Below are 12,406 nucleotides of genomic sequence, written 5' to 3' on the forward strand. Positions count from 1 at the left end.
AAGACTCGCAGACCATGATAAACATTCTCTGGTCTAATGAAACCAAGATTGAACTCTTTGGCCTGAATGCCAAGTGTCACTGAGGAAACCTGGCACTATCCCTACGGTGAAGCATGGTGGTGTTAGCATCATGCTGTGGGGATGCATTTCAGCGGCAGGGACTGGGAGACTAGTCAGGATCAAGGGAAAGATTAACGGAGCAAAGTAGAGAGAGATCCTTGATGAAAACCTGCTCCAGAGCGCTCAGGACATCAGATTGGGGCAAAGGTTCACCTTCCAACAGAACAACGACCCTAAGCATACAGTCAAGACAATGCAGGAGTGGCATCAGGACAAGTCTCAATGTCCTTGAGTGGCCCAGCCAGAGCCCGGACTTGACCCCGATCGAACATCTCTGGAGAGACCTGAAAATAGCTGTGCAACAACACTCCCCATCCAACCTGACAGAGCTTGAGAGGATCTGCAGAGAAGAATGGGGAACTCCTCCCAAAATACAGGTGTGCCAAGCTTGCAGCGTCATACCCAAGACAAAAGGCTGTAAACTGAGTAAAGGGTCTGAAAACTTATGTAAATGTGATTTTATTTTTAATTTTAATTTTTTTACTGGTTTTGCTTTGTCATTATGGGGTATTTTGTGTAGATTGATGAAGAAAAAAAGTCTATAACCTAACAATGTGGAAAAAGTCAAGGGGTCTGAATATATACAGTGCCTTTGGGAAGTAAAGTGCACTTTTTTTGTTGTTGGCCAGGACCCATTTGGGACACACATGCTGCTCTCTAGGGGTGGGGTGGCTTCATCTAGTAATTGGCTAGCTGGAGAGCATGTAAAGCGATGTGCCAAGGGAGGGAGAATTACAGCGCGCTGTGTGTCCTTGAAAGGCCTGCAGTAGCCCCAGTCACTCTCCTCTCCTCTCCACCACCAGTCCCAGTCTTTTCACTGCTCTAGTGTGTGTGTGCACGTGTTGACTGAAGAGGGGAAAGTGTGGCACCAACATCAACAACTGAGTGGGCTCACATTATATAGCCATAGCAACAACTACAACTGTAATAACAATTATAAATCATTACACCTTTATACCACTTTTTTTTTTTACAATCTCAAAGCACTTTAAGCAACAACAAAGACATGCAATTTTGAAAAACAAATCATTCATGGACAATCATGGCAGGCATGGTTCTTGCACTAACTGATTCATATCAGTTAGCCATTAGCTGACGTTACCAAAAGGTCATTGAAGCTCAGACAGCGACTTGCTACACTAATGTCACTAGCATCAGCCATTTTGTTCAGAGATCCACACAATGGGGTTGTATTATAAATCAGTGAGGTGAAACTTAAGAAATGTTGCAGAAAGAAAAGTTAATGAATATAGATGCTGCAACTACTCTATTCCACATTTTTGTTCTATAAAATACAGTTATATGTGAATGTTCTGCAATATTGTGGTTGCACCCTCCTAAACAGCCCCTTGGTCTGGCTTGCCAAGTTTGACTGTTACTCATTATTACACAACCTGGCCAACAGACTATTTCCCCTTCCCAGCAGTGCTCAGACCCCACACTGAGACTGCGTCTCAAATGCCACCCTATAGACTATATAGGGCTCTGGTCAAAAGAAGTGCACTATATAGGGAATAGAGTGACATTTGGGATGAGCCTATTACACAAACTCTACACTCCTGCAAGTCATACTTTCCTCAATGCCTGGTGCCAGTGCCAAAACACACATCAGTGCTAATGTCAATTTCAGGGAAAAGTACAATTTAGCATTATGAAGAAAAAATATTAAATTCAATTGAAAAACTGTCTGAAGTGAAAGGCACAACAGAGCTGGCCCTAGGTGGACTGGAGGGGTAGTCATGGGCTCTGATGAGGTGAGCTCACGCCTGAACTCCGCTAGAGAGAGCAGCTTCAACGTAACGACCTCATTCTTTTCTCCTCTATTCCCCTCCCTCCAAGAGTCCATGACTTCTTCGCCATAGGAGGTTGCCAGGGAACTGATCCAACTTCAAAAGTCAAGGAATGAAGTCACACGAGGGCCGTGTTCTAAATGGCACCCTATTCCTTATGTAGTGCCAAAGCACTCTATAGGGAATAGGGTGTCATTTGGGAAACACACGAGGAATCAGTCTGAGGGTTCGCCTGCATGCTGCAATTATGTGCAACATCACATCATGTTCTTCCTGAGGCGAGGCAGGGAGCTACTGGAGCCCACACCTGGGTTCAAATGCTATTTGAAATCGATGAAATACTTGTTTGCTCTAGACGGCCCGGAGCCCAAAAATGGGCGGGGCTTGCAGTTTTGGGACTATTCCATTTGTCCATTAAGCCAGGCAAACTCAATCAAGCACAGATGATGAATTATGAAATTTCTGGAAGAAAGTATTTAAACGCAGGTCTGGTTAGTGGGGCTACACAGCATCTGGGGCTGAGGCAGCCTGAAACACGGCACAAGCCTCCACACGTCTGTAGTTTGGCATAAACAAATGGGCCTTCATTTACAGACACGAGGTAAGCAGGGGGGGATAATATACTCATAAATGTGTTTTTTGCGTCATCGTTATGGGAAAGTCATACTAAATAATCCCACTACTTAAACCATCATTCACCTGGCTGGCAGGCAGGCACTGTCCCACAGAGCAGTACAACAGGTGTTATTCAGTCAAGTAAAACATTCACAACTTTGGTTGCAAATAGAAACGTTATGAGTAGAGCTGACAATCCCATATTCTACATTTTTTATTTTTACCTTTATTTAACTAGGCAAGTCAGTTAAGAACAAATTCTTATTTTCAATGACGGCCTAGGAACAGTGGGTTAACGGCCTTGTTCAGGGGCAGAACGACAGATTTTTACCTTGTCAGCTCGGGGATTCGATCTTGCAACCTTTCGGTAACTAGTCCAACGCTCTAACCACTAGGCTACCTACCTCCCCACACATAGGCCTATTGATTCTACATTATGTATTTCTATCCGAAACCCTAACCTTGCACCCTCCTGAACGAGCTCAATATGGGTGGCTCTAATAATAATGCCATGCTGAAGAGGTAAGCCTAGTTCAATGCTATTGTTAGCAGTAGTGACTAGGTAAACCAACCCAAACAAAGCATGGATTCTAGTCTTGTCCATAAGCTGCTTTTAACATAGGAACCAAGTCAGTCATTTTATAATTTGAGTGTGCTGTCCCATTAACTCACCTCTGAGGTATGCAAGTAGGTAGGTGGAGTGGTGATTTGTGAGAGGGGGGACTCGTCGAGATAGGAGAAGCTTACTTCCAGTGTGTGTTTATCTTGTCTCTTACCTCCAGGCTGACAGCAGCAGGTTGGGTGGTGGTGTCCTATGTTCGCTGTGAGAGGAGGCGGTAGCTTTGCAGTAACTTGTAGATTCACATCTCTCATGCATTCAGCTCCTCCCTCCAGTCCAGTGTGGTGACGGACGTGTCTCTCCCACAACCCCCTGCGGGCCACGATCTGATGACCTCACAACTCAGGGTCCCATCCACCACACTGCAGGGAAACAGACACATGTACAGTTGATTACACAGCTCAGTTCCAGACCACCTCGCACATAGAAAGCACTTAAATGGAACATGGCTGTGTTTGTGTGGTGCAGGGTTCTCCCCAGGATTTTTTAAAACACTTCTAACTGCCATTTCCTTATATGATAACAAATAAAGTAAAACATTTGAATGAAAAAACGATTTAGAGTGGCACAGCGAGGCCACAAGGTGGTTCAGCACCCCTCTTACTTTCTTTGAGAAGAACCGTGAGGGGGGGGAATCTTATGCCGATATAATGACAATTCAATTAGCCATGGGTTAATCACCCTGGCCTCCCAGGAACAATGATCTGCAGAACTGCATAAGTCAATAAGCCCAGGGCCGAATCAAAATCCAACACTTCCTGGCTGAGATTTAACTTGTTGCCATCTGTCATATACAAGAAACATATGGACAAATATTCACAAAAACATCTTTCCACAAAGTTGTTCCTCTGAATGTGAATGAATGGCTTATGTAAAGCAAGCCAAACCAGGCACGTCTTAACAAAAACAGACAAGGCAAAACAACCAAATGCCTATACAAGGTTTACAATGTTGTTTGTGGTTTAACCACCTTAGTTTCCATTATCTTATGCCTCATTTCCAACACTATTCAATAAATCTAAAAATACACCACTGATCTGCAACAAGTCAACCACAGACAGCCTAAACAAACATGTGCCATTACATCAAATCATTTTCCACCTTCAAGTCAGATATGAAACAAAATTTGTTTGCAACTATTCAGACAAACTGTACATAGCTTCAGTTCAAACTGAGCCAACACTGAAGTGGAAACACACTCCCTTCAAGGTGCATCCCAAATGGCACCCTATCCACTCCCCATTAGTGCACTACTTTTGACCAGGGTCCATATGGCACTGCTCTAAAAGTAGTGCACTATATAGGGAACAGCGTACCATTTGGGACAGAACCCTTGAATCCTTCCCCCATTCTCATTCGCTGGCTGGGGAAAAACAAGCACCCAGTTTGTTTTCAAAGAGATATGTCAGCCATGAAGACCAGATAAGCCTGAACAAAAGCTGGGGAAGGGAAGCCTGCTCTGCTTATCATACACTTGGCTAGCTAAAACACAAGTCAGTCAATCACTGAGGGACAGGCTAGCACCGCATGGTACACAACGATGATTAGACTACCCAACTCATTCCTTTATAATCAGCATGATTTATTAGCCCAGCACCAGAATTCTCAAATTGAGGATGTGCACAATCATATGAACCTCCTTTTCTTCATAGACTGTTCCTGCCAGGGTGGCTGGACAAGGCGGTTCAAATCCTAAATGTTAGGTTACACTCGATTCGGGTCATTCCTGGACATTGATAAATACACAGCACGGTCTAAAAAAAGTACTCAGACCCCATTACAGTCTAAATCTAAAATGGATTAAATTAATTTCCCCATCAATTTACACACAACACCCCATAATGACAAAGCGAAAATAGGTTTAGATTTGAAAATGAATAAAAACAGAAATAACTTATTTACATAACTAAATGTTATGCTCTTTGCTATTAGACTTGAAATTGAGCTCAGGTGCATCCTATTCCCATTGATCATCCTTGAGATGTTTCTACAACTTGGAGTCCACCTGCGGTAAATTCAATTGATTGGACATGATTTGGAAAGGCACACACCTGTTGAAATGAGGTCCCACAGTTGACAGTGCATGTCAGAGCAAAAACCAAGCCATGAGGTCGAAGGAATGGTCCTTAGAGCTCAGAGACAGGATGGTGTCGAGGCACTGATCTGGGGAAGGGTACCACAACATTTCTGCAGCATTGAAGGTTCCCAAGAACACAGTGGCCTCCATCATTCTTAAAGGGAAAAATTAGGAACCGCAAACACTTCCTAGAGCTGGTTGCCCGGCCAAACTGAGCAATCGGGGGAGAAGGGCCTTGGTCAGCGAGGTGACCAAGAACCCAATGGTCATTCTGACAGAGCTCCAGAGTTCCTCTGTGGATATGGGAAAACCTTCCAGAAGGACAACCATCTCTGCAGCACTCCACCAATCAGGCTTTTATGGTAGAGTGGCTAGACGGAAGCCACTCAGTAAAAGGCACGACAGCCCGCTTGGAGAATGCCAAAAGGCACCTACAGGACTCTGACCATGAGAAACAATATTCTCTGGTCTGATAAAACCAATATTGAACTCTTTGGTCTGAATGCCAAGCTTCACATATGGAGGAAACCTGGCAGCATCCCTAAGATGAAGCATGGTGGCAGCATCATGCTGTGGGGCATTTTCAGTGGCAAGGACTGGGAGACTAATCAGGATCGAGAGAAAGACGAATGGAGCAAAGTACAGAGAGATCCTTGATGAAAACCAGGACCTCAGACTGGTTGTCCTTCCAACAGGACAACCAACGACCCTAAGCACACAGCCAAGACAACACAGGAGTTGCTTCAAGACAAGTCTCTGAATGTCCTTGAGCGGCCCAGACAGAGCGAACCCAATCGAACATCTCTGGAGAGACCTGAAAATAGATATGCAGCAACTCTCGCCATCCAATCTAAAAGAGCTCGAGAGGATTGGGAGAAACTACCCAAATACAGGTGTGCCAAGCTTGTAGCGCCATTCCCAAGAAGACTCGAGGCAGTAAACCCTGCCAAAAGGTGCTTCAACAAAGTACTGAGCAATGGGTCTAAAAACGTTTGTAACTTTTTTGGTACATTAGTAAAACATGTTTTTTGCTTTGTCATTATGGGGGAGCAAGTGTAGATCTTTGAGGGGGGAAAACGGTTTCATCCATTTTAGAATAAGGCTGTAACATAATGTGGAAAAGTCAAGGGGTCTGAATAATTTCAAATGTACTGTATTATATGCATGCATGCATGTACAATTGAAGTCGGAAGTCAACATACACCTTAGCCAAATACATTTGAACTCAGTTTTACAAATCCTGACACTTAATCCTAGTAAAAATTCCCTATTTTAGGTCCATTAGGATCACCACTTCAGTTTAAAAATGTGAAATGTCAGAAAAATAGTAGGGCGAATTATTAATTTCAGCTTTTACTTCTTTCATCACATTCCCAGTGGGTCAGAAGTTTACATACACTCAATTAGTATTTGGTAGCATTGCCTTTAAATTGTTTAACTTGGGTCAAACATTTCAGGTAGCCTTCCACAAGCTTCCCACAATAAGTTGGGTGAATTTTGGCCCATTCCTCCTGACAGAGCTGGTGTAACTGAGTCAGGTTTGTAGGCCTCCTTGCTCGCAGACACTTTTTCAGTTCTGCCCACAAATTGTCTATAGGATTGAGGTCAGGGCTTTGTGATCGCCACTCCAATACCTTGACTTTGTTGTCCTTAAGCCATTTTGACAACTTTGGAAGTATGCTTGGGGTCATTGTCCATTTGGAAGACCCATTTGCGACCAAGCTTTAACTTCCTGACTGAAGTCTTGAGATGTTGCTTCAATATATCCACATAAATTTTCCTACCTCATGATGCCATCTATTTTGTGAAGTGCACCAGTCCCTCCTGCAGCAAAGCACCCCCACAACATGATGCTGCCACCCCCGTGCTTCACGGTTGGGATGGTGTTCTTCGGCTTGCAAGCCTACCCCTTTTCCTCCAAACATAACAATGGTCATTATGGCCAAACAGTTCTATTTTTGTTTCATCAGACCAGAGGACATTTCTCCAAAAAGTACAATCTTTGTCCCCATGTGCAGTTGCAAACCGTAGTCTGGCTTTTTTAATGGTGGTTTTGGAGCAGTGGCTTCTTCCTTGCTGAGCGGCCTTTCAGGTTATGTCGAAATAGGACTCGTTTCACTGTGGATAGATACTATTGTACTTGTTTCCTCCGGCATCTTCACAAGGTCCTTCGCTGTTGTTCTGGGATTGATTTGCACCAAAGTATATTGCTCTCTAGGAGACAGAATGCATCTCCTTCCTGAGCGGTATGACGGCTGCGTGGTACCATGGTGTTTATACTTGCGTACTATTCAGTACCTTCAGGCGTTTGGAAATTGCTCCCAAGGATGAACCAGACTTGAGGTCTACAAATAGTGGAGGTCTACAAATAATGAAGTTTTCTTACAAGTGTATATGGTTAAGCATGATTTTAATCTGCGAGAGAAGGGCTACCCCTGGTGGAAAGAGGCTGTACGGCACAAAATGAGTTGCAAAAGCGCGCTGTACGTTACGTAGTGACACGTCACGATGTAACATACAGCATGAGGGGTTCGTTTTTTCATATTTTCTCCAATACTGTTAGCACCTTACCATGTCAATCAACGCTGAATCGAAACGTAGTTTCACACCCCGGATTTTGATGCCAACAGTCACTACAGTCCCATTTGTTTCCATCGCAGCCTCGTTTGAAAGCCGCGGTTACGCACATTTGTACGTAATGGGGTGAGTTTGTGTGCATGCATGCATACATAACGTAGTCAAAAGTTTTAGAACACCTACTCATTCATGGGTTTTTATTTTTTAACTATTTTCTACCTTGTAGAATTAGTGAAGACATCAAAACAATATAATAACACATGGAATCACGTAACCCAAAAAAGTACTTAACAAATCAAAATGTATTTTGGATTTTAGATTCTTCAAGATAGCCAACCTTTGCCTTGACAACTTTGCACACTCTTGGCATTCTCTCAACCAGCTTCACCTGGAATGCTTTTCCAACAGTCTTGAAGGAGTTCCCACATACGCTGAGCACTTGTTGGCTGCTTTTCCTTCACTCTGCAGTCCAACTCATCCCAATCCATCTCAATTGAGTTGAGGTCGGGTGATTGTGGAGGCCAGGTCATCTGCTGCAGCACTCCATCACTCTCCTTCTTGGTCGATTAGCCCTTACACAGCCTAGAGGTGAGTTGGGTGATTGTCGCTGGTTCAGTGTGCCTTGAATTCTAAATAAATCACTGACAGTGTCACCAGAGAAGCACCCCCACACCATCACACCTCCTCCATGCTTCACGGTGGGAAACACATGTGGAGAGTATCCGTTCAACTATTCTGCGTCTCACAAAGACACGGCGGTTGGAACCAAAAATCTCACATTTGGACTCAGACCAAAGGACAGATTTCCACCGGTCTAATGTCCATTGCTCATGTTTCTTAGCCCAAGCAAGTCTTCTTATTGGTGTCCTTTAGTAGTGGTTTCTTTGCAGCAATTCGACCATGAAGGCCTTATTCATGCAGTCTCCTCTGAACAGTTGATGTGGAGATGTATCTTTTACCTGAACTCTGAAGCATTTATTTGGGCTGAAATTTCTGAGGCTGGTAACTCTAATGAACTCATCCACTGCAGCAGAGGTAACTCTGGGTCTTCCATTCCTGTGGCGGTCCTCATAAGAGGTAGTTTCATCATAGCGCTTGACGGCTTACCGCCCCCAAAAGGTCCACAGACGACGCAAACGCCATCACACTGCCATATCCCATCTGGACAAGAGGAATACCCATGTAAGAATGCTGTTCATTGACTACAGCTCAGCATTTAACCTTTCAAGGACATACGTTCCGCTAGCGGAACCCCTCGACAACATTCCGCTGAAAAGGCAGCGCGGGAAATTCAATTTTTTTTGGGGGAAATATGTAACTTTCACACATTAACAAGTCCAATACAGCAAATGAAAGAAACATCTTGTTAATCTACCCATTGTGTCCAATTTTAAAAACGCTTTACAGCGAAAACACAACATATGATTATGTCAGATCACTGCCAAGTCCAAAAAACACAGCCATTTTTCCAGCCAAAGAGAGGAGTCACAAATAGCACAAATAGAGATAAAATTAATCACTAACCTTTGATGATCATCAGATGACACTCATAGGACATCATGTTACACAATACATGTATGATTTGTTCGATAATGTGCATATTTATATCCAAAAATCTCAGTTTACATTGGCGCCATGTTCAGAAATGCCTCCAAAATATCCCGAGAAATTGCAGAGAGCCACATCAAATAACAGAAATACTCATCATAAACTTTGATTTAAGATACATGTTTTACATAGAATTAAAGATACACTTGTTCTTAATGCAACCGCTGTGTCAGATTTCAAAAAAACTTTACGGAAAAAGCATACCATGCAATAATCTGAGACGGCGCTCAGAAAGACGGCGCTCCATGTTGGAGTCAACAGAAATCAGAAATTACAATATAAATATTCCCTTTGATGATCATCAGAATGCACTCCCAGGAATCCTAGTTCCACAATAAATTGTTGTTTTGTTCGATAATGTCCATTATTTATGTCCAAGTAGCTACTTTTGTTAGCACGTTTAGTACACATATCCAAACGCTCGTGCAGGTCCAGGCGAACGTCGGACGAAAACTTCAAAAAGTTATATTACAGGTCGAATAAACTTGTCAAACTAAGTATAGAATAAATCTTTAGGATGTTGTTATCATAAAAATTCAATAACGTTCCAACCGGAGAATTCCTTTGTGTCTATAGAAGTAATGGAACGCAAGTCGATATCATGTGGAATGCGCATGACCAGGACCTGGCTCTCTGCCAGACCACTGACTCAAACAGCTCCCATCCGGCTCAACATCACAGTATAAGGTTCATTCAACGTTCTACAGACTGTTGACATCTAGTGGAAGCCGTAGGAAGTGCAAACAGATCCATATCCCAATGGGATTTCAATAGGCGATGAGTTGAAAATGAACCCACTTCCTGGTTGGATTTCTCTCAGGTTTTCGCCTGCCATATGAGTTCTGTTATACTCATAGACATCATTCAACCAGTTTTAGAAACTTCAGAGTGTTTTCTATCCAATAGTAGTAATAATATGCATATATTAGCATCTGGGACAGAGTAGGAGGCAGTTAACTCTGGGCACGCTATTCATCCAAAGTGAAAATGCTGCCCCCTATCCCTAATTAACACCATAGCATCCTCCAAACTCGTCATTAAGCTTGAGACCCTGAGTCTCGACCCCACCCTGTGCAACTGGGACCTGGACTTTGACGGGCCACCCCCAGGTGATGAGGGTAGGAAACAACATCTCCACTCCGCTGATCCTCAACACTTGGGCCCCACAAGGGTGCGTTCTCAGCCCTCTCCTGTACTCCCTGTTCACCCATGACTGTGTGGCCATGCACGCCTCCAACTCAATCATCAAGTTTGCAGACAACACTAGTGGTAGGCTTGATTACCAACAACGTCGAGACCGCCTACAGGGAGGTGGTGAGGGCCCTTGGAATGTGGCGTCAGGAATATAACCTCTCAACGTCAACAAAACAAAGGAGATGATCAGGAAACAGCAGAAGACAAACTGAAATGGTCCACCCACCCACACAGACCGAGTGGTGAAGGCGCAACAGATATTTAGCTTGTCACCGAAAACAAACTTTTACAGATGCACAATCGAGCGCATCCTGTCAGGCTGTATCACCGCCTGGTACAGCAACTGCTCCGCCCACAACCGCAAGGCTCTCCAGAGGGTGGTGCGGTCTGCACAACGCATCACCGGGGGAAAACTACCTGCCCTCCAGCACATCTACACCACCCGATGTCACAGGAAGGCCGATGTCACAAAAAGATCAAGGACAACAACCACCCGAGCCACTGCCTGTTCACCTCACTATCATCCAGAAGGCGAGTTCAGTACAGGTGCATCAAAGCTGGGGCCGAGAGACTGAAAAACAGCTTCCATCTCAAGGCCATCAGACTGTTAAACAGCCATCACTAACAGAGTGGCTGCTGCCAACAGACTCAAATCTCTGGCCGCTAATACCTTTTATTAAATTAATTTGTTAAATGTATCACTAGTCACTTTAAATAACGCCACTTTAACAATGTCTACATATCCTACATTACTCATCTCATATGTTATTACTGTATTCTATACCATCTTGCCTATCGCTCATCCATATATTTATATGTACATATTCTTATTCATCCCTTTACATGTGTGTATAAGGTAGTCGTTGTGAATTTGTTAGATATTACTGCACTGTCGGAACTAGAAGCACAAGCATTTCGCTACACTCGCATTAACATCTGCTAATAAAATTATTTGTTTGTGACTGCACTTTGAAATGTTCCGGATTGACTGACCTTCATGTCTTAAAGTAATGGACTGTCGTTTCTCTTTGCTTATTGGCGCTGTTTTTGCCATAATATGGACTTGGTTTTTAACCAAATAGGGCTATCTTCTGTATACCACCCCTACCTTGTCACAACACAACTGATTGGCTCAAACGCATTAAGGAAAGAAATTCCAGATTCACTTTTAACAAGACACACCTGTTAACTGAAATGCATTTCAGGTGAATACCTCATGAAGCTGGTTGAGAGAATGCCAAGAGTGTGCAAAGCTATCAAGGCAAAAAGGTGGCTTTTTGAAGGATCTCAAATATATTTTGATTTATTTTAAGCATTTTTTGGTTACTACATGTATTTCAGTGTTGATGTCTTCACTATTATTCTACAATGTAGAAAATAGTAAAAAGAAAAGAAAAACCCTTGAATGAGTAGGTGTGGGGTCCGACCCGATACTAGGTGTACTTAAACTGGACACTGTGTATATTTGTAGCAAACAGAGCGAGCAGTGGCGCGAATGAGAGCCACGAGGGCACAGCCACTGCTTGCTCCTCATCTCCTTACAGTGGTGCGCATCAGCTATAACCATTTCACATTAATATGACCTCATTTTCAGTGAGACACAGAATCCTTTGCCGTGCACAGACGATGAACAATTGAGGACAAAAGGGTGAGAACACACTAGGCCTACTTTTTGTCTTGCATATGTAAAGTGTCCCCATTTTACAAGCTAAAGATATTTTCCCAGCGGCTACTGAACATAAATTACAAGGCCTACTTATCCGCTTCTCAGATTAAGAGTGCTGAGCTAAGATCGGTTTTGCCTTT

The 12,406-nt window shown here is 43.4% G+C and overlaps 1 protein-coding gene across 3 annotated transcripts in view; it reads right to left on the minus strand.

Annotated features, from left to right (window-relative positions):
- The window catches only part of fbxo34 (F-box protein 34), a 50,591-nt gene that overhangs the window by 15,180 nt on the left and 23,005 nt on the right, over positions 1-12,406 (minus strand). For 2 of the 3 annotated variants that reach the window (XM_071365470.1, XM_071365471.1), the window contains exon 2: positions 3,302-3,506. In XM_071365470.1, coding sequence (XP_071221571.1) covers positions 3,302-3,402 — 101 coding nt within the window. In that variant the 5' untranslated portion in view covers positions 3,403-3,506. Of the gene's footprint in view, positions 1-3,197; positions 3,507-12,406 lie in introns of those variants that run through there. The other variant, XM_071365472.1, reaches the window with a different exon arrangement.

This window comes from Salvelinus alpinus, chromosome 25, assembly GCF_045679555.1.
Source record: "Salvelinus alpinus chromosome 25, SLU_Salpinus.1, whole genome shotgun sequence".
NCBI lineage: Eukaryota > Metazoa > Chordata > Actinopteri > Salmoniformes > Salmonidae > Salvelinus > Salvelinus alpinus.